Raw genomic sequence first — 21194 nt, 5'->3', positions numbered from 1 at the left:
CTGTCACTTTAGCCATATCTAGACTTTAGAAGTGGGTCTCTAAGTCCTGCATACTCACAGGGAGGAGAATTAGGCTCCTTTTTTTGAAGGGAGAAAAAGACACTGTAGAATTTTCCAAAACCATCCATGTAACAAAATTCCATTCAATTCAACAGAGTACTGTCTTTTTTCCTGGGGGATGTTTCCTCTACTCTTTTCCAGGTACTTTTTGTCTCTATAGTTCTATCCCTTTCCTTTACATACCACATTTGGTTGTACAGGTGTACTGCACTTACACTGGATAATATATGAATACATTATGATACAAAAAGTAGGTCAGTGGCCTCCATATTAATTCTAGGGGTAACTCCAAAATGAATTTTCAAATCAAAAGACCCTTAAAGAAGACCCTATCATCAACATGAAACAGACCTTAATATGTAAAACAATTATAATAAAAATACTGAATGATTGAATGATTGAGATATAATCGACATATAACATTATATTAGTTTCAAATGTGCAACATGATTTGATACTTTTATATATTGTGGAATGACTTCAAACACAATTGTAGTTAAATCTATCAGCACATCGTTAACATGTTTTTTCTTGTGGAAGCACCTTTAAGATCTACTCTCTTAGCAACTTTCAAATATACAATGCAGTATTAATAACTGCAGTCACCATGCTGTCTGTACCTTACATCCCCATCATTTTATTATTTTATTACTGGTAGTTTGTACCTTTCGACCTCCCTTGACCCATTTCTCCTGCCCTTCAGGCCCTGCCTCTAGCAACCCCCACTCTGTTCTCTTTATCTAAGAGTTTGGTATTTTTAGATTCCAAATATAGCTCATGTAGTATTTGTCTTTCTCTGTCTGATTTATTTCACTTAGCATGGTGCCCTCCAAGTCCATCCATGTCATCACAAATGGCAACATTTCCTTCTTTTATTGGCTGAATAATAATCCTAGTTTCTTATGCACTCATCCAGTAATGGACACTTAGATTGCTTCCACATTTTGACTATTGTAATAATGCTGCAGTGAATATGGGGCACATATGTCCTTTTCAGTTAGTGTTTTCCTTTCCTTCAGATAAATACCCAGAAGTGGAATTGTTGGATCATATGGTAGTCCTGTTAATTATTTGAGAAACCTCCATGCTGTTTTCATAGTGGCTGCACCAACCTACATTCCCATTAACAGGGCAGAAATGCTCCCTTTTCTCCATATCCTCACTAACATTTTTTTTTTCTTTTTGATGAAGCCATGTAAACAAGTTTCAAGTAATATCTTATTGTGGTTTTGATTTTCATTTCTCTGATGATAAGTTGAGCATCTTTTCATGTGTCTTTTGGTCATCTGTGTTTCTTCTCTAGAAACAATGTCTGTCCAGATCGTCTGCCCATGTGTTATTCAGATTGGGCTTTTAGTTATTGTTGTTACTGAATTATATGAGTTTTTAAAATATATTTTGGATGTTTCCCCTTATCAGACATATGATTTGCAAATATTTCCTCCTACTCATTAGGCTAGTCATCAGTTTCTTGATGGTTTCCTTTATTGTGCAGAAGTAGTTGGTTTAATGCAGTCCCACTTGTTTAGTTTTGCCTGGGTTGCCTTTGCTTTTGGTGTGAATTCTACAAAATAATTGCCAAGATCAATGTCAAGGAACTTATCCCCTATGTTTTCTTCCAGGAGTTTTATGTTTTCAGGTCTTTCGTCCATTTTGTGTTAGTTTTCGTGTATGTTGTAGATAGTGTTCCAGATTCATTCTTTTGTATGTGGCTGTCCAGTTTCCACAACACCACTTATTGAAGAGACTGTCCTCTCCTCACTGCATATTCTTGGCTTCTTTGTCATAAACTATCTGGCCTTAAATGTATGAGTTTATTTCTAGGCTCTCTGTTCTGTTGAGCTATGTGTCGGATGCTAATACTGTACTGTTTTGATTACTCTAATTTTGTAATATAGTTTGAAACCTTGAAGCATGATGCCTCTAGCTTTGTTCTTCTTTCTCAGGATTTCTTTGACTATTTGGATTCTTTTGTGATTACAAACACATTTTAGGATTGCTTCTTCTATTTCTGTGAAAAATGCCTTTAGAATTTTGATAGGAATTGCACTGAATCTCTATAGATAGCTTTGGGTGGTATGAACATTCTAACAATATTAACTCTTCCAATTCATGAATATGGACTATCTTTCATTTATTTGCGTCTTTGATTTACTTCATCATTGTCTAGAGTTTTCAGGATACAGATCTTTCACCTTCTTGGATAGATTTATTCCTGGATATTTTCTTTGTTTTGATGCTATTGTAAATGGGATTGTTTTCTTAATTTCCTTTTTTGATAGTTTATTATTAGTGTGTAGAAACATACCAGATGTTTGTACATTGATTTTGTATCCTGCATTTTTACTGAATTCATTTATTAATTCACAGGAGTTTGGGTGGAGTTTTTAGGGTTTTATGTATATAATATCATGTCCTCTGAAAATAGTGACAGATTTATTTCTTCCTTTCTTGAATGGATGCCTTTTCTTTCTTTTTCTGCCTAAGTACTCTAGTTAGGACTTCCAGTACTAAGTTGTTGAATAGAAGTGGTGAGAGTGGGCATTCTAATCTTGGTCCTGATCTTCATTATTAAGTATAAAGTTTGTGTGGAGTGGTCGTATATAGCTTTATCACAATGCAATATGTTCACTCTACATCCACTGTGTTGAGAGTTTGATCGTTAAAAAGGTAGAATTTTATCAAATGCTTTTTGTGCATCTATTGAGATGATCATGTGATTTTTTTATTCCCTCATTTTATTAATGTGGTTTATCACACTGATTTGTGGGTGTTGAACCATCCTTGCATCCCTAGAATGAGTCCCCTACTTGATTAAAGTGTATCATCCTTTTAATGTATTATTGAATTCAGTTTGCTAATATTTTGTTGAAGATTTTTGCACCTAAGTCTTTTAGGTATTGGGCTGTAATTTTCTTTCTCATGGTGTTTTTCTCAGGTTTTGATATCAGGATAATGCTGGCCTCATAAAACAAGTTTGGAAGTAATCCCTCCTCTTCTATATTTTGGAAGAGTTAGAAAAGTATTGGGATCAATCCTTCTTTAAATGTTTGATAGAAATAACCAGTGAAGGCATCTGGTCTTAGACTTTAGTTTTTGTGAGGTTTTAGGCTACTGATTTAATCTCCTGACTAGTAATTAGTCTTTCAGATTTTCTATTTCTTCATGAGTTAGTCTTGGTAGGCTGTATGTTTTTATGAATTTATCCATCTCTTCTATGTTGTCCAATTTATTGTTGTATAATTGTTCATAGTAGTCTCTTATGGCCTTTATATTTCTCTGGTATCACTTGTACATCTCCTCTTTCATTTCTGATAATATAAAAAAGAGAAAGCGCATATCTGAGTTTTCTCTTTTTTCTTGGTGAGTCTAATTAATGGCTTGTCAATTTTGTTTATCTTTTCAAAATTTGCCTTTAGTGTTATTCATCTTATTGGTATTTCTATTGATATTTTCTATTTTTTAAGCCTTTATTTCATTCATTTCCACTCTGATCTTTGTCATTTCCTGCCTTCTATTAACTTTAGGTTTTGTTTGTTCTTCATTTTCTAGCTCCTTGAGATGTAAAATTGGTTCATTTGAGGTTTCTTGCTTCTTGATGTAAGCATGTACTATGATAACTGCTTTTGCTGCATTTCATAAGTTTTGATATGTTGTATTTCCATTTTCATTTGTCTCTTGGTAGTTTTGATCCTCTTTTACTTTTTTTTAAAATTTGACCCATTCAGTAGCATGTTGTTTAATCTCCACGTATTTGTGGATTTCCCAGTTTTATTCCTGAAATTGATTTATTAGTTTCATACCATTGTTCTCAGAAGAGCTATTTGATATGATTTCAGTCTTCTTAGTGTTAAGACTTGTTTTGTGGTATAACATATGTCTGTCATAAAGAAGGTTCCATGTATGCTTGATAAGACGGTGTGTTCTGTTAGTTTTAGATGGATATTCTGCATATGTCTGGTAAGTACATATGGTCTAACATCACAACGTCAATGTCTCCTTATTGATTTTTTCCTCGATCTATCCATCTATCCATTGATGAAAGTGGGAGTATTAATTATTGTATTACTGTCTGTTTTCCCTTTATTTCTGTTAATATTTGCTCTACATTTTAGGTGCTCTTATGTTGGCTGCTTAAAATTTATTATATTCTCTTATGGGATGAACCCCTTTATGTAATGCCCATCTTTGTCTTTTATTACAGTCTTTGTGTTAAAATGTCTATTTGTCCTATATAAATATAGATACACTAGCTTTTGTGTTTTTATTGTTTTGGTTTTTTTTTTGAGCGAGGGAGAGAGAGCACAAGCAGCAGAGGGGGAGAGAGAGAGAGAATTGTAAGCAGGCTCCATGCCCAGAGTGGATCCTGACATGCAACTTGATCTCACAGCTGTGCATCATGACCTGCAGTAAAATTGAAGGTCGGGTGCTTAACTGACTGAGCCACTGTTTTGTTTTCATTTGCATGGAATATCTTTTTCTATCCTCTCACTTTAAGTCTATGTGTCCTTATTTCTGAACTGAGTCTCTTGTAGGCAGCATATAGATGGGTCCTTTTTTTTTTTAATCTATTCAGCCATGCTATATCTTTTGATTGGAGTATTTAGTACATTTACGTTTAAAGTAATTATTGATAGGAGTGTACTTATTGCCATTTTGTTAGTTGTTTTCCCATTTTTTGTAATTCCTTTTGTCCTTTCTTCTTCTCTTGCTGTATTTCTTTATGATTTATTTTCTGCAGTAGTATGCCTAGATTTCTTTCTCTTTAATTTTTGTGCATCTACCAAAAGTTTTTGCTTTGTGATTACCACAAGACTTCCATAAAACAATTTGTATTTATAACAGTCTACTTTAACTTGAAAAGAACCTAACTTTCATTGTGTTCTAATGTTCTACCTTTTCACTCCTCCCATGTTTTTATTTTTGATGTCACAATTTACATGTTTTGTGTATTTTTTAATGAATTATTTTAGTTATACTTATTTTTACTTCTTTTGCCTTTTTAACCTTCCTACTAACTTTATAATTGACTAACCCACCACCTTTACATTAGATTATTTTGAATTTTACTATATATTTACCTTTACAAATGAGATTTATATGTTTTCCTGTTACTAATTAGCACCCTTTTACCACAACCTAAAGAATTCCTGTTAACAGTTCTCATAATGCTGGTCTCATGGTGATTAACTTCTTTAGCTTTTGCTTGTCTGGAAAACTTTTTCTCTCTGTGTACCAAGTTGTTTTCCTCTTGCTGCTTTTCAGATTCTTTCTCTGTCTTTAACTTTTGACATTTAAAAAAAAAATTTTTTTTAACATTTATTTATTTTTGAGACAGAGAGAGACACAGAGCATGAACAGGGGAGGGGCAGAGAGAGAGGGAGACACAGAATCTGAAACAGGCTCCAGGCTCTGAGCTGTCATCACAGAGCCCGACATGGGGCTCGAACTCACTGACCATGAGATCATCACCTGAGCCAAAGTCGGACGCTTAACCGACTGAGCCACCCAGGTGCCCCTAACTTTTGACATTTTAACTATAACGTGCATTGGTGTGGGTTTCTTTGAGTTCATCATTTTTGCAACTCTATAGGCTTCTTGTATCTATATGTCTATTTTCTTTCCCAGGATAGGGAAATTTTCAGTCACTATTTTTGCAAAGAAGTTTCCTGCCCCTTTCTTCTTCTGGAACTCCTGTAGTGTAAATGTTGGTCTGCTGAGGTTGTCCCATCAGTGTCCATCAGTGCAAAGTCTTTATACATTTTTATTCTTCTTCCTTTGTGCTGGTTTGATTGAGTGAGTTCTCCCAGCCTGCCTTTAAGTTACTGATCCTTTTTTCTACTTCCTCTAGGCTGCTGTTGAAACACTTTATTGTATTTTTCAGTATGATTATTGTATTCTTCAGCTCTGTGACTTTACTTGGTACTTTCTTATATTTTCTTTTTGTTGAAATACTCCCTATGCTTACCCATTCTTCTCCTAAGCTTAGTGAGGATCTTTATAACCATTATTTTTAACTCTTTATCGCTTATTTTAAGGTAAGTCACTTGTTTTCATGCACTTAAAGGCTTTTTTTCTGTGGTTTTATCTTGTTCTTTCAGTTTTAACGTATTCCTCTTTTTCTTAATTTTCCTTGATTCTCTGTGGTTGGGTTCTGTGCATTAGAAAAAATAGCCACCTCTGCTAGTCTTGAAGGAATGGGGTCACTTAGGAGATAATCATTATTGTCCAACCCTAGCCTAGTTCGTGGATATCTCTCAAGTCTTGTGATTGTATAATTAGCCAGTGTTATTTTTAGTGGCTCCCAGTAGTTGAGAGTTTGTCAAGACCTGACAGTGTCCCAGAAGGAAGGGTCTCAGTCAGCACCTAGATTCAGGCTGATTGGAAGCCAGGCCCTCAGGCAGCAAAGGTTAAAGTATGCAAATATACCCCTTTCAAGGGAAGACTGGGAGATGTCCACTCCTTCTGAACTGAGCAATGGAGTGATAGCCAGTTCAGAACTGTTTCTTTTATCTGCCATCATCTCTTTGAATTCATGAACACAAGCCCTGGTGGCCACCGAGGCAGGAGATCAAGGGGCAACACCTGGACATCTATCACAAAGCCCAGGGCACCAGATGCAAAAACTGGGCACCAGATGTGTGTATAAGCACCCTTCTAGGAGATACCAACACTCTGGAATGCAGCAAAAACATAACTGTGGTCTCTGGAGGTCTCTGGAGAGGATTACAGTTGGTCCTTAGTTGTCTGTTTAGTGAAAAGCCTGTTTCTCAGGCCTCACCTATGAAGATAGGCTAATAGGCCTCTTTCACATAAAACATATATTCTTTAGTCTCCTACCTCTCTTCTGTGCACTGGGTGGTATCTGGTTGAGAACTTTCTCCATTTGTGACAGTCCTGTGGGACCCACAATCATAAGCACAGCTGGTCACCAGAGCCAGGCAGTCTAGAGGTAAACCCTGGCTGGCTGACACAGAAGCCAGGGTGCCATAGAAAAGTATAAGCTCCATTCCTAGAGATACCTTTGACCGAGAGGGAAGCAGAGGAATATCAAAAGATGGCCTCCAGTGGCTTCTGTCCCCAGAGAACACCTAAGTAGGACCCTAGATGTGTGCCAAACCAGAAGTCTGCTCCTCAAGCCAAAACTCCAGGAAAGGCCAACAGGCATTTTGTAGAAATATTGAGATTATAGTTCAGTCTGTAGCTACAGTGTGCCTTTGGTGTGGTTGCTAGCCCTGAACTGTCTCTGCATTTCTTACAATCGCATGGGGCCCGTGAATACAAACCCCCCTTGGCCATCAGATCAAGGAATGACCCCTGGGTGGCTGCCACATAATCCAATGCAACAGAGGTAGAAACTGGGGCACCAGATCTTTGTCCAGATTTCCCTCTGGGGGTTACCAGTGCCCTGCAGTACAGCAGAAGGAGGACCTGAAGATAGTGCCTATCCTCCAAGTTCCCTATAGAGGATTATGGTTGGCCCTCAGTTGTCTGTTTAATTAGAAGTCTGCCCCTTAGGCCTCAGCAAAAAAGATTAATCTCATAGGACTTTAACAGAAAAAGATAGGTGCTTCAGTCTGTGGTGCTCTCCTGTGCCCTGAGAGTGGTGGCCTGTTAATAAGTCTTTCTTTATTTGTTACAGTCCTGTAGGACCCACTAGCCACCATAGCCATATGATTTAGCGGTATCTCCTGGGTGGCAGCTGTAAAACTCAGAGGGTGTCTGAGGAGAACATAAGCTAGTTTCCTAGAGATACCAGTGAGCTGAAAAGAGGCAAGGGAGAGTATAAGATGGTGCCTCCTGGAGTCTATCTTTGAGGAGAGTTTTAGTAAGCCCCTAGATGTGTTTTATTTATTTATTTATTTATTAATGTTTTTATTCATTTATTTTTGAGACAGAGAGAGACAGAGCATGAGCAGGGGAGGGACAGAGAGAGAGGGAGACACAGAATCTGAAGCAGGCTCCAGGCTCTGAGCTGACAGCACAGAGCCCGACGCGGGGCTTGAACTCACGGAGTGTGAGATCATGACCTGAGCTGAAGTCGGACACCCAACCTACTAAGCCACCCAGGTGCCCCCCTAGATGTGTTTTAAATTAAATGCTTGCCCCTCAGGCCAGAGCTTTTAAATAGGCAAATAAGTCTCTTTCACAGAAAGTCTGGGCACTTTTCAGGTGGCTTTCTCTATCCTGGACCCTGGGGTGGGTGAGTCCATGACTGTGGACCCTTTAAGAACTGTTTCTCACTTAGCTGTAGCTGTGGGTCTTGTGGACACAAGCCCTGTTGGCTTTCAAAGCTAGATGCTTTGGGGGCTTGTCTGTCAGGTGTAGATATTAAAATTGGGGTACCAGATGTAAGGCTCAGACACTTCACTCCTCAGGGAGAAGCTTAGAGTTTTGAATTCCCTCCCAGTTGTGGCTCATCATGCTGGGGAAGAGATTTAGGGTCAGATTGTATCTGTTTCTTCTATCCACTTTGATGTGAGCTTTTTCTCATTTGCTCAGTGTGTAGGAATCACTCAGCTAGTTTTTAGAGGGTTTCTTTTTTTTTTTTCAGACAAAATTATTCTGTATATAACTGTAGATTCAGTGTGTCCAAGGGAAGAGGTGTGTTCAGGATCTCCTACATCTCCATCTTGAACCACTTCCATAAAGAAAATATTTAATCGTGTTTCTGGTTGGCTTATGGAAATGGTAGATCAGGCCAGCTGGATCTGGATCTCACCAAGTTTATTCCAGAAGGGGCCTTATGAAGTTCTTGTGGACAAGATGGGGAAATTGACCAGCTAGATGGTTTATGAGATAGTTTGAAATTTCGTTAAGTAAACTTACCCAAGTATCAGATTCAGGACTTTGTTCTCAAGCCTATTTCATTACTCCTTTGTGTTATCAGATAGTTTAATGATTTAGGGGAAACACAGTACAAATTCACAAGTGGAATTGTTCAGGGGGTCATGACAGTGAATCTGCATTAGCACAGATTCATCATTCAAAAAGGATTCTCTGTGCTAGGCTGAATCTAATAACATGACATTTAGTAGTGATCCTGCGTTTAGGTCAAAGGAATCAGATGTACAAGTACAGACAGATTAGAAAGAGTTTTAAAAATTGGTGAATATTTTAATCAATTTTGAGATCAGTTTGAGTCAAAACTATGACAGAACCACCACTACTGTTAATGAGACCACACCCTGTATTGATAGAAATCCAAGGTAGAATGAGGCTGTTCTAAATTTTGCCCATCCCAGTGCTGCTCAGACCATATATGAAATACTATATTTGCTTCAGAGATGACCTTCTAAAAGCATAAAACATATTTAAGTGTACCCAGATGAAAGAAAACAGCAAAGAGATTCAAGCCTGTCATAATAATAATAATACGTACTTTAATTTTACCCCCTTTGTATAACTTTTGAAAAAAAAATCTCAGTGGAGTGTTTGCTTTAATTAATATCCTTTTTTTTTTTTTTTTTTAATTATTGGCAAGTCAGCTAACATACAGAGTAGTCTTGGCTTCAGGAGTAGATTCCCTTGATTCATCACTTACATATTCATCCTGACAAGTGCCCTCCTCACTGCCCATCACCCATTTTCCCCATCTTCCCAACCCCCCACCGCCATCAATGCTCAGTTTGTTCTGTTTAAGAGCCTCTTAGAATTTGCCTCCCTTTCTGTTTGTATTTTTTTTCCTTCTGTTCCCCTATGGTCACCTGAAGTTTCTCAAATTCCACATATGAGTGAAATCATGTAATATTTGTCTTTCTCTGACTGAGTTATTGCACTTAGCATAATACCTTCCACTTCCATCCACATTGTTGGAAATGGCAAGATTTCATTCTTTTTCATCCCCAAATAGTATTACAATACATATAAATATACCACATCTTCTTTGGATAAAGAAGCAGTTGATGGACATTTGTCCTCTTGCCATAATTTGGCTATTGTTGATAGTGCTGCTGTAAACATTGGGGTGCTTGTGCCCCTTCAAAACAGCCTTCCTGTTTCCTTTGGATAAATTCCTAGTAGTGCTATTGCTGGGTCGTAAGGTAATTCTATTTTTAATTTTTTGAGGAACCTCCACACTGTTTCCAGAGCAGCTTCACCAGTTTGCATTCCCACCAATAGTGCAAGAGGGTTACCTTTTCTCCACATCCTTGCCAACAACAACATCTGTTGTTTCCTGAGTTGTTAATTTTAGACACTCTGGTGGGAGGTGGTATCTCAGTGTGGTTTTGATTTGTATATCCCTGATGATGAGCAATGTTGGACATCTTTTCATGTGTTTATTTGCCATTTGGATGTCTTCTTTGGAAAAGTATCTATTCATTTTTTCTGCCCTTTTTTTGTGTTTCAGATGTTCAGTTTGGTAAGTTCTTTATAGGTTTTTGATACTAACACTTTATCTGGTATGCCATTTCGAAATACCTTCCCCCTTTCCATTGGTTGCCTTTTAGTTTTATTGATTGTTTCCCTTGTTGTGCAGAAGCTTTTTATCTTGATGAGGTCCCAATAGTTCATTTTTGCTTTTATTTCCTTGCCTTTTGAGACATGTCAAGTAAGAAGTTGCTGCGGCCAAAGTAAAAAAGGCTCCTGCTTGTTTTCTCTTGCAGGATTTTGATGGTTTCCTATCTCACATTTAGGATTTTCATCCATTTTTAGTTTATTTTTGTGTATGGTTTAAGAAAGTGGTCCAGTTTCATACCTCTGCATGTTGCTATCCACTTTTCCCAATTCGTTTTCCTAAAGAGACTGTCTTCTTTCCATTGGATACTCTTCCCTGCTTTTTTGAAGGTTAATTAGCCATATATGTGTGGGTCCATTTCTCGGTTCTCTATTCTATGCCATTAGTCTATGTGTCTGTTTTTGTGCCAACACCATATTGTCTTGATGATGACAGCTTTGTAATACAAGCTAAAGTCCGGGATTGTGATGCCTCCAACTTTAGTTTTCTTTTTCAACATTTCTTTGGCTATTCAGGATCTTTTGTGGTTCCATACAAATTTTAGGATTGTTTGTTCTAGCTCTCTGGAGAGTGCTGGTGCTATTTTGATTGAAATTGCTAGAATGTGTAGATTGCTTTGGGTAGTATCAAATTTTAACAATATTTGTTCTTCTGATTCCTGAGCATGGAATGTTTTTCCATTTCAATGTGTCTTCTTCAATTTCTTTCATAAGCTTTCTGGTTTTTTTTTTTTTTTCAGTGTACAGATCTTTTACCTCTTTGGTTAGGTTTATTCCTAGGTACTTTATCGTTCTTGTTGCGTTTGTGAATGGGTTCAATTCCTTGATATCTCTTTCTCTTGCTTCATTATTGGTATATAGAATGCAACCAATTTCTGTACATTAATTTTGTATCCTGTGATTGTGCTGAATTCATGTATCAGCTCTAGCATTTTTTTGGTGGGGTCTTGTGGGTTTTGCTTATAGACTATCATGTCATCCACGAAGAGTGAACATTTCACTTCTCTGCCAATTTGAATCCCTTTTATTTCATTTTGTTGTCTGATTGCTGAGGCTAGCGATTCCAACACTATGTTAAACAACAGTGGTGAGAGTGGACATCCCTGGCGTATTCTTGATCTCCGGGGGAAAGCTCTCTGTTTTTCCCCATTGAGGATGATATTTACTGTGGGCATTTCATGTATGGCTTTTATGACGTTAGAGTATGTTCCTTCTATCCCAACTTCCTTGAAGGTTTTTATTAAGAAAATGCTTTTTCTGCATCTATTGACGGGATCATATGGTTCTTATCCTTCTTCTTTTAAGGTAATATATCAAGTTGATTGAATTGCAAAAATTGAACTAGCCCTGCAGCCTAAGATGAGTCCCACTTGATCATGTTGAGTGATTCTTTTAATATACTGTTAAATTTGGTTTGCTAGTGTCTTGTTGAGAATTTTTGTACCCATGTTCATCAATACCATGTTCAGTACCATGATCAGTACCATGTTCATCAGATATTGGCCTGTAATTCTCCTTTTTAGTGGGTTCTTGTCAGTTTTGGAAATCAAAGTAATGCTGGCTTCGTATAATGATCCTGAAAGCTTTTCTTTCATTTTATTTTTTGGAACAGCTTGAGAAGAATAGGTATTTAAGTGTCTGGTAGACTTCTCCTGGGAAGCCATCTGCCCTAGGACTCTTATTTGTTGGGCGATTTTTAATTACTGAGTCAATATCTTCTCTGCTTATGGTTTGTTCAAATTTTCTATTTCTTCCCTTTTGAGTTTTGGTAGTGTGTGTGTGTCTATTACTCTTATGTGTCTACCCTTTTAGGTTAAGGCCCATTTGTCTCTAGAGGTGTTCAGAATTCTCTTTTTGTCTTTGTATTTTGCCAGTTTCACTATGATATGTCTTGGTGTTGACCTGTTTTTGTTGATTTTGAAGGGAGTTCTCTGTGCCTCTTGGACCTGGATGCATGTTTCCTTGTCCAGATTAGGGAAGTTCTCAGCTGTGGTTTGTTCAAATAAAATTTCTGCCCTTTTTCTCTCATTTCTTCTTCTAGAACTCCTATGATATACATATTATTTCGTTTCATTGAATCACTTAGGTCTCTTATTGCCCTTTGTGGTCTAGTAATTTCCTTTCCATATCTCATTTGTAGCATTTCTTAAATCATTGTGTCTATTTCTTAGGTCTTTAATCCCTGCAGCAATAGATTCTCTGCTGTTGTCTATGCTTTTTTCAAGCCCAGCTACTAGTTGTATGACTGGTATTCTAAATTCTTGTTCAGATGTATTGTTTATATCTGGTTTGAGCAATTCTCTGGCTGTCTTCCTGGAATTTCTTTTCAGGAGAATTCTGTTTCATCACTTTTGCCAGGTTTGTGTCTCTTATGTGTTTTAATGGATTGTTATCTGCCCTGCACCAACGAGAACTACTATATTAAAAAGGGGTCATACACTGGCCCAGGGCCTGGCCTTTCAGGAAGTGTTTTTAGAGTGTGTTGCGTGCACTCTATTGTTGCGTCTTTGGCTGCTCTACCCCACTCGTCTGTCTTCTACAAAGCTTCTCCTTAGTCATACTGGTAGAATGTTTAGACCATTGTTCGACAAATCAAAGAAACTATAAGGGTTAATCCAGTGAGAGCAAAAGGAAAATAAAGATGGAGATATAGAAAAGGTGTAAAAAAAATAGAATAAAAATGCCTGATTAAACAGACACAGAAACAGAGAAAGCAAAAAAAGAAAAAATACATATATATATAATATATATATTTATAATATATATAATTTGTATTTATTAATTTATTATTTATTATTATATTGTTAATTTATTATTATTTATTAATTTATTAATATGTAACAAATATATTTTTATATGTATAAAACACGTGTTATATATGTATATATATTGACAAAAAATCAAATCAGAAAGTTTAAGCCTGATTCCAGAGTAAAAAATGAAGAGGTAGAAAGAAAAATATAGAAAAGAGTAGAGAAGGAAAAAAAAAGAAAAGAAAATGGCAACACAGTAATATATAATACCACAGGATAGTTGTCTGTTTGTATGTGGGACAGGTGACTGTGCTGGTCTGGAGGAGAGGCCCTCTGGTTCACCCAGTATCAGTCCCACGCCATTAGATAAGTAGTTGCCATCCACTGAGGGGTGAGATTTTGTGTAAGTGGGTCGGCCTCCACAAGGGGCCACTATTCTGTTCCCTGAAGCCACACCATGCTGGTGATGGGGAGAAAAATGGCAACACCCAAATCTCTCCTCCCCGGACTGGGTGTCTTAAACCATGCTGTTTAGGCAGCCCTCACAACGTAGCTCAGGCAGGTGGCTTGCCCTGTCCCACAGTTCCCCCATGCCTCTTAGGTGCTAGGCTGGGATTCAAAACCTGGTGTCTTAAAGGACCCAGCACCAGTTCTAGGATAGTGCTGCCCCACCCTGCCCATATGGCAGGCACATGCAGGGTCTTTTAACCTTGGGAAGGCGATATACACTCTTCCACAGTACTCAAGGGAGGGACTATTCTCCCCACTGTGCCCCTGAGATGGGATACTACACTGGGGCTGGCTCCCCTCCCCACAAGTGCATGCACGTGGAAGCAGATTTCTTCCATAGGATGGCACACACTTTTGAAAACTGCAGTCTTCAGCTCCTAAGGCTGTTCTCAAAGTACGGTAGCAATCTCCCTAGATTTCTCATTTCTAGTCCGTGGTCTGGAGAGGTTTTCCTCTTGTCCTAACACAATACCACAATCCACAGTTTCTCTCTCTCCTTTTTGTCTCTCCACAGAGGGGGAACCCTTCCCTCCGGGCCCATAATGTTTTATCTCCCCCAATTCACATAGACACACCTCTGTCCCGTCAAGCTGTCTCCCTCCACCTGTGCAGATTTTTCTGTCACTCTGCAGATAGATTTCCTGGGTGTTCCAGGTGTTCTGAGCTCAATACAGCTGTTTGAGGGACGAGGGAAATCTTTGTCCCTCTACTTCTCCACCATCTTAACTCCTAATTGATACACTTTGAAACACCTAATAGGTGGATAACCAAAGTTGTTCTGAAATCAGACCACCAGGGTTCAAATCTCTCCTTTACAATTTTACAGCAATGTATTTAAGTTCTTTAAAACTTAATTCCTGCAAATCCAAACACTGAAGTTTGCCCAAGGTAGAATGATTGTTAAATGACACTCATATTTATGTATCATGATGAAATTCATCCAAGGATAAAGGGAAAAGAATCTAACTCTTCAAAAAGCAGTGGAGAAAAATACTAGAAGATAACTTAAAAGGAATAAGACTAAATGAACACTTGATCTCAATATTGAAAGCTTCAAAAATGGTGGAAAAAATCTGAAATTTATAACTTTTCTTGTCCTAGAAAACCTGATGCAATTAATGAAATAATGCTAATAAGAGGATAGAATTCACCCATGAAACAATTCATTTTCGATTTGATTTTTTATTAAGGCAAAACATTATTTATAATGGTTTTGTTTGTTTTGTTTTTCTTCCAAGGGAATCGTTGTGATTTTCCACAAATAAAACATGGTAGTCTATACTATGAAATTATCTATAGACGAGACTTTCCAGTACGTGTAGGAAAAAAATATTGGTATTCCTGTAAGACCAATTTTGTGACTGCTTCACAAGAGCCCTGGGAATATATTCATTGCACAAAAGAAGGATGGTCACCAGAAGTACCATGCCGCAGTAAGTCAACCGTTATAATTGTATATGTATAAATAGTTCACATCCTGGAGGGAGCAGACATGTAAGTGAGTACAATTAAGACTACTATGACAAAAAGAAGGCCAAGGGATGAATTTTATGAGCAAAAATACCAACATGAGGTTTTCCTTTTATGAGGAGCTCTTCCTAAAATCTTATTAGAGATAAAGTTAGAGGTTTTTTGAAAATACCTATATCATTTACCCATACCTTAATTATAAATACTGAAAGTAAATAGTATTGACTATTGATTTTTTTCTTTTTCAACATTTGGTATTAGCTTTATTTTTGGATACTTATGCATTATAGTTTAAATGTTGTACAAATAATTTTTTTTTAACGTTTATTTATTTTTGAGACAGAGAGAGACAGAGCATGAACGGGGGAGGGGCAGAGAGAGAGGGAGACACAGAATCGGAAGCAGGCTCCAGGCTCTGAGCCATCAGCCCAGAGCCCGACGCGGGGCTCGAACTCACGGACCGCGAGATAGTGACCTGAGCTGAAGTCGGCCGCCCAACCGACTGAGCCACCCAGGCGCCCCTACAAATAATTTTTAATTTGCTATTTTCACTGAATTTATGGGTTTAAAATTTTTTTTGTTTATTATTTTTATGATTTTTAGGACAATGTATTTTCAATCATTTGAAAAATGGAGATAACCCAAAACGAGGAGTAAAATACGTACAAGGTGAATCTGTAAGAGTTAACTGCCATGCTGGCTACAGTCTTCAAAATGAGCAGACTGTGATGACCTGTACAGAGGGTGGCTGGTTCCCTCCTCCCGAGTGCATTCTTCTCAGTAAGTAAATGGTCTCAGGTCTCAGTATATTTATGGTTTTCTAACCCTCATCTATATTAACTGTGACAAAATATTTATATCAACTTTCTTATTTCCACCAATGAATCTACTTAGTTTTATTTTTTCCAAGAGTGTGTGAGTGGATATACACATTTTTGATACATATATATAGCAAAATAAATGTCTAATGATAGGCATTAGTCAAGAAAGCAGTAATGGAACTACAAAGAAGTAACCTGTATTAATAGGGTGACACCAGCAATGGAAGGAGGAAGATGTGACGGAGTAGGGGGATCCTAGGCTTGCCTCATCCCATAAGGATAACTATCAAATCATCCTAAATACCCCCGAGATTGACCTGAAGACTGGCAGAACAGATTCCACAATTAAAGGTACAGAACAGGCCACATTGAAGAAGTAAAATGTACAGAGATGCAGGTTTCTCTCCCAAACTGAGAAGAAATGGACTGTGGCCACTGAGGTGGTAAGGGAGTAGTGGTCACAGAGAGGGTGAAAGACAGACTGACACACAGAGGAACACACAGGAAAAACAAATCCCCATAGAAATTAGCTTGGAAAGGGAGAGGGGACAAATTTTGTGAGTTCCTGCAACCAGTGAGGCTTAAAGCCTGGGGTTTGAAAGGTCAGTGTGCTTGGGTCTGGAAGAGATCAAAGGGCATTGGGACTGCTCTTGGAGATAAGGCAAGCAAAGAGCCTGTGGACATACAGCATGGAAGCAGCAATCTGATGAGCACTTGGAGCACACAGTGGGGAGGTTATTTGCTCATCCTGGAGCATGTTGCAGAAAGGGAGCATTCACAGAGACCCCTCTGGAAACAAAGGAACTGGCAGGTGCCATTTCCCTCTCCCGCCCTTCAACATTAACACAGGGTCAACTGTGGGAACCAGCACAGGGCTCACACTTGCTATCTTACTTTCTTACGCCAAGCCCTATGTCCCTATGCTCTGGTGGAACCACCCTTCCCGGTCACACTTGCCTCAGTCCCAGAGCAGGCAGTCCCCAACCACAAAAGACCAGATCAAATCCCAGCCCAAACTGCATATCCCAACTTGGGAGTTTTTTGTTTGTTTGTTTGTTTTGTTTTTGGCAGGGGGCAGGGAGATGGGGCTGGATTCCAGCAGCAATGTTGAGAAGTCTCATTTCACAAGCAGACCAGAATACACCAAGTTAAAACTTACCACATTCAGGAAAGGAACCAAACACTGCCCACAACAGGCAAAGAGAGCCTCTGCAGATGAGTGACCGGAAAGATAAAGCAGTCAGGACACAACAGCAGTGTGCACACAGCATACATTGGAGACACTCCCTGAAGTGCCAGGCCCTGGGGAAACGGGGTCACAACACCTCAGGGCATGACAGAACCTCTTTTTCATAAGGCCATTACCCTCAGGAACAGGAGAAGTAGCTGACTTTTTTAACACAGAAAAGTAAGCCAAGAAACTTAGACAAAATGAGAAAACAGAAGAAATTGTCCCAAATGCAAGAACAGTGCAATGCCACAGCCATGGATCTAAGTGAAACAGATATTAGTAAAATACCTAATAGAGAATTTAATGTAACAAATCTAAAGATACTGGACTTAAGAAAAAAAATCCAAGACATGGGTGAAACCCTTAATACAGAGATAAGGAATAACACAGCAGAGATAAAGGGCTCAATAAACAAAATCAGAAACACACTTGGTGGCATGAACAGCAGGCTGGAAGAAGGAGAGGAACAACATAATGGCCTAGAAGACAAAGCAACGGAAAGTTATCAAGCTGAACAAAAGAGAGAAAAGAATTATGCAAAAAGAGAATAGATTTATGGAACTCCACGACTCCATCAAACATAACAACATTCATTGTAGAGGAGTCCCAGAAGAAAAAGAAAGAAAAAAAAGGGACAGAACATTTATTTGAAGAATTAATAGCAGAAAACTTCCCTAATCTGGGGGGGAGGAAACAGATATCCATATCCAGGAGGCACAGGGAACCCCCAAGAAAATAAACAAAAGCTAACCCACAGAAACATATATATTGTAATTAGATTGGCAAAACATAGGGGTATAGAAAAAAAATTTTAAAGCAGCAAGACAAAAAAAAAAAAAAAAAAAAAGTCCCATACAAGGGAAAACCCATAAGGCTCCTAGGGCATTTTTCAGCAGAAGCTGAAATAATAAAGGGGACAATCCAACAAAAAGATATAACGATTGTAAATGTTTATGCACCCAGCATGTAAGCTCCCCTATACATAAAAGTTAATAACAAATAGAAAAGAACTAAACATTCATAATAAATGATAGTAGGGGATTTTCACAGTTCAGTTACATAAATGGACAAGATCATTTAAACAGATAATCAACAAGGAAACAACGGCTCTGAATGACACACTGGAACAGATGGATTTAACAGATATTTTGAGAACACTGCATCCTAAAACAGCAGAATATACATGCTTTTCAAGTGTATGTGGAACATTCTCCAGAATGGGACACATATTAGGACATAAAACAAGCCCCAACAAATTCAAAAAGGTCAAAGTGATACCATGCATCTTTTCTGAACACACTACTATGTAACTAGAAGTCAACCACAAGAAAAAGTCTGAAAAGAGCATAAATATATGAAAGTGAAGTAACATGCTAATAAACAATGAATGGGTCAACCAGAAAATAAAAGAAAATTCAAAAAACCACATGGAAACAAGTGAAAATGAAAACACCACAGTTAAAAACCTTTGGGATGCAGCCAAACTGGTTCTAAGAGGGAAGTTTGTAGCAATACAGGTCTGCTTCAAGAAGCAAGAAAAGAATCAAATAAACAATTTCACTTGACACCTGAAGAAGCTAGAAAAGCAACCACAAACAAAACCTAGGGAAAAAAAAACAGAAGAAAAGAAATAATAAGGATTAGAACAGAAATAAATGGGGGTGCCTGGGTGGCTCAGTTGGTTAAGCATCTGACTGCAAGTCAGGTCATGATCTCACGGTTTGTGAGTTCAAGCTCCATGTCAGGCTCTGTGCTGACAACTCAGAGCATGGAGCCTGCTTTGGATTCTGTGTCTCCCTCTCTCTCTGCCCCTCCCCTGCTCACACTCTGTCTCTCTCTCAAAAATGAATTAACTTTAAAAAGTTTTAAATCAAAGAAAGAAATGTCATAGAAACTAGAAAAACAATAGAGCAGATCAAAGAAACCAGGAACTGGTTCTTTGAAAAAATTAATAAGTGATAAACTCCTAGCCATACTATCAAGAAGAAAAGATAAAGGACCCAAATAAGTAAATCACAAGAGAGAAGAAATAACAACCAACACCACAGAAATTCAAACAATTATATGAGAATATCATGGAAAACTGTATGCCACAAAGTCGGTAATCTGGAAGAAATGGATAAATTCCCTTAAACATAAACCTACCAAAACTGAAACGGGAACAAATAAAAAAATGAACAGACCAATTAACAGAAAAAAAAAAAAAAAAAGGAATCAGTAATCAAACACCTCCCAACAAACAAAAGTCCAAGACCAGATGAGTTCACAAGTGAATTCTACCAAACATTTAAAGAAGAGTTAATACATATTCTTCTCAAACTATTCCACACTTGATCTTAGCCAGAAGTCCGAGAAGCGATCTTCTTAAACTATTCCAAAAAAATAGAAAAAGAAGGAAAACTCCAAATTCATTCTATGAGGCAGCACTACCCTGATACCAAAACCAGATAAAGAAACAAGAAAAGGGAACTGTAGGTAAATATTTCTGATGAATATAGATGCAAAAATCCATAACGAATACTAGCAAACCAAATCTAACAAAACATTAAAAAATTATTCACCACATCAGTCTTACGCACGGTGATTTATTCCTGGACTCCAAGGATGGTTCAATATTAACAAACCAATCAATGTGATATATCACATCAATCAAACCACATCAATAAAAAAAAGGATAAGAACCATATGATCATTTCAACAGATGCCAAAAAAGCATTTGGCAAAATATAACATCAATTCATAATAAAAGCTGTCAACAAAGTAAGTTTTGACACTTTTTGACACTTACTGTTTGATACCTTTTGACACTGTTTGATACCTCAACATAAAAAAAGGCCATACATGAAAAACACACAACTAACATCATCCTTAAAGGGGAAAAACAGCTTTTCCCCTAAGGAACAAGACAAGGATGTCTACTCTACCATTTTTATTCGAGATAGTACTGGAAGTCCGAGCCACTGCAATCAGACAACAAAAGGAAATAAAAGGCATCCAAATCAGTAAGGAAGAGGTAAACCTTTTACTATTTACAGATGACATAATATTCTATATAGAAAACCCAAAAGATTCCACTGAAACCTGCTAGAACTAGAATGAATTCAGAAAAGCTGTAGGATACAAAAACAATGTATAGAAATTTGATCCCTTTCTATATATTAATAATGAAACAGCAGAAAGAGAAATTAAGAAAACAACCCATTTACTATTGCACTAAAAATAATAAAATACCTAAGAATAAACCTAATCAGAGAGGTGAAAGATCTGTAGTCTGAAACTATGAAACTCTGATGAAAAAGAAATGGAAGATGACACAAAGAAATGGAAAGACATCCCATGTTCATGGACTAGAAGAGCAAATATTGTTAAAATGTCTACACAACCCAAAGCAATCTACACACTCAATACAATCCCCATCAAAATACCAACATTTTTTACAGACCTAGAACAAACAATCCTAAAGTTTGTATGAAACTACAAAAGAACCTGAATAGTCAAATCAGTCTTGAAAGAGAAAAGCAAAGCTGGAAGCATCACAATTCCAGACTTCAAGTTATATTACGAAGCTATAGTGATCAAGACAGTAAGGTACTGGCACAAAAATAGACACTTGGACAAATGGAACTGAATAGAAAACCCAGAAATAAACCCATAATTATATACTGAATTAATCTTCAACAAAGCAGGAACGAATATCCAGTGGGAAAAAGACAATGTGTTCAACAAATGGTACTGGGAAAACTACACAGCAACATGCACAAAATGAAACTGAACCACTTTGTTGCACCATACACAAAAATAAATTCAAAGTGGATTAAAGACCTAAATGTGAGACCTGAAACTATAAAAGTCCTGGAAGAGAGAGAGCAGAAGCAGTAACTTCTCTGAAAT

General features: G+C 37.6%; 1 protein-coding gene across 3 annotated transcripts in view; it reads left to right on the top strand.

The window, feature by feature from the left end:
• Positions 1–21194, top strand: part of LOC125155619 (complement factor H-like) — a 109023-nt gene that overhangs the window by 48392 nt on the left and 39437 nt on the right. For all 3 annotated transcript variants that reach the window (XM_047841073.1, XM_047841074.1, XM_047841075.1), the window contains 2 exons: positions 15020–15214; positions 15855–16031. In XM_047841073.1, the coding sequence (XP_047697029.1) occupies positions 15020–15214; positions 15855–16031 (372 nt within the window). The remainder of the gene's footprint in view (positions 1–15019; positions 15215–15854; positions 16032–21194) is intronic.

This window comes from Prionailurus viverrinus, chromosome F1 (assembly GCF_022837055.1).
Source record: "Prionailurus viverrinus isolate Anna chromosome F1, UM_Priviv_1.0, whole genome shotgun sequence".
Lineage (NCBI taxonomy): Eukaryota > Metazoa > Chordata > Mammalia > Carnivora > Felidae > Prionailurus > Prionailurus viverrinus.
Note: the sequence above shows the minus strand (reverse complement) of the source record. Positions and strands in the feature narration are given on the sequence as shown.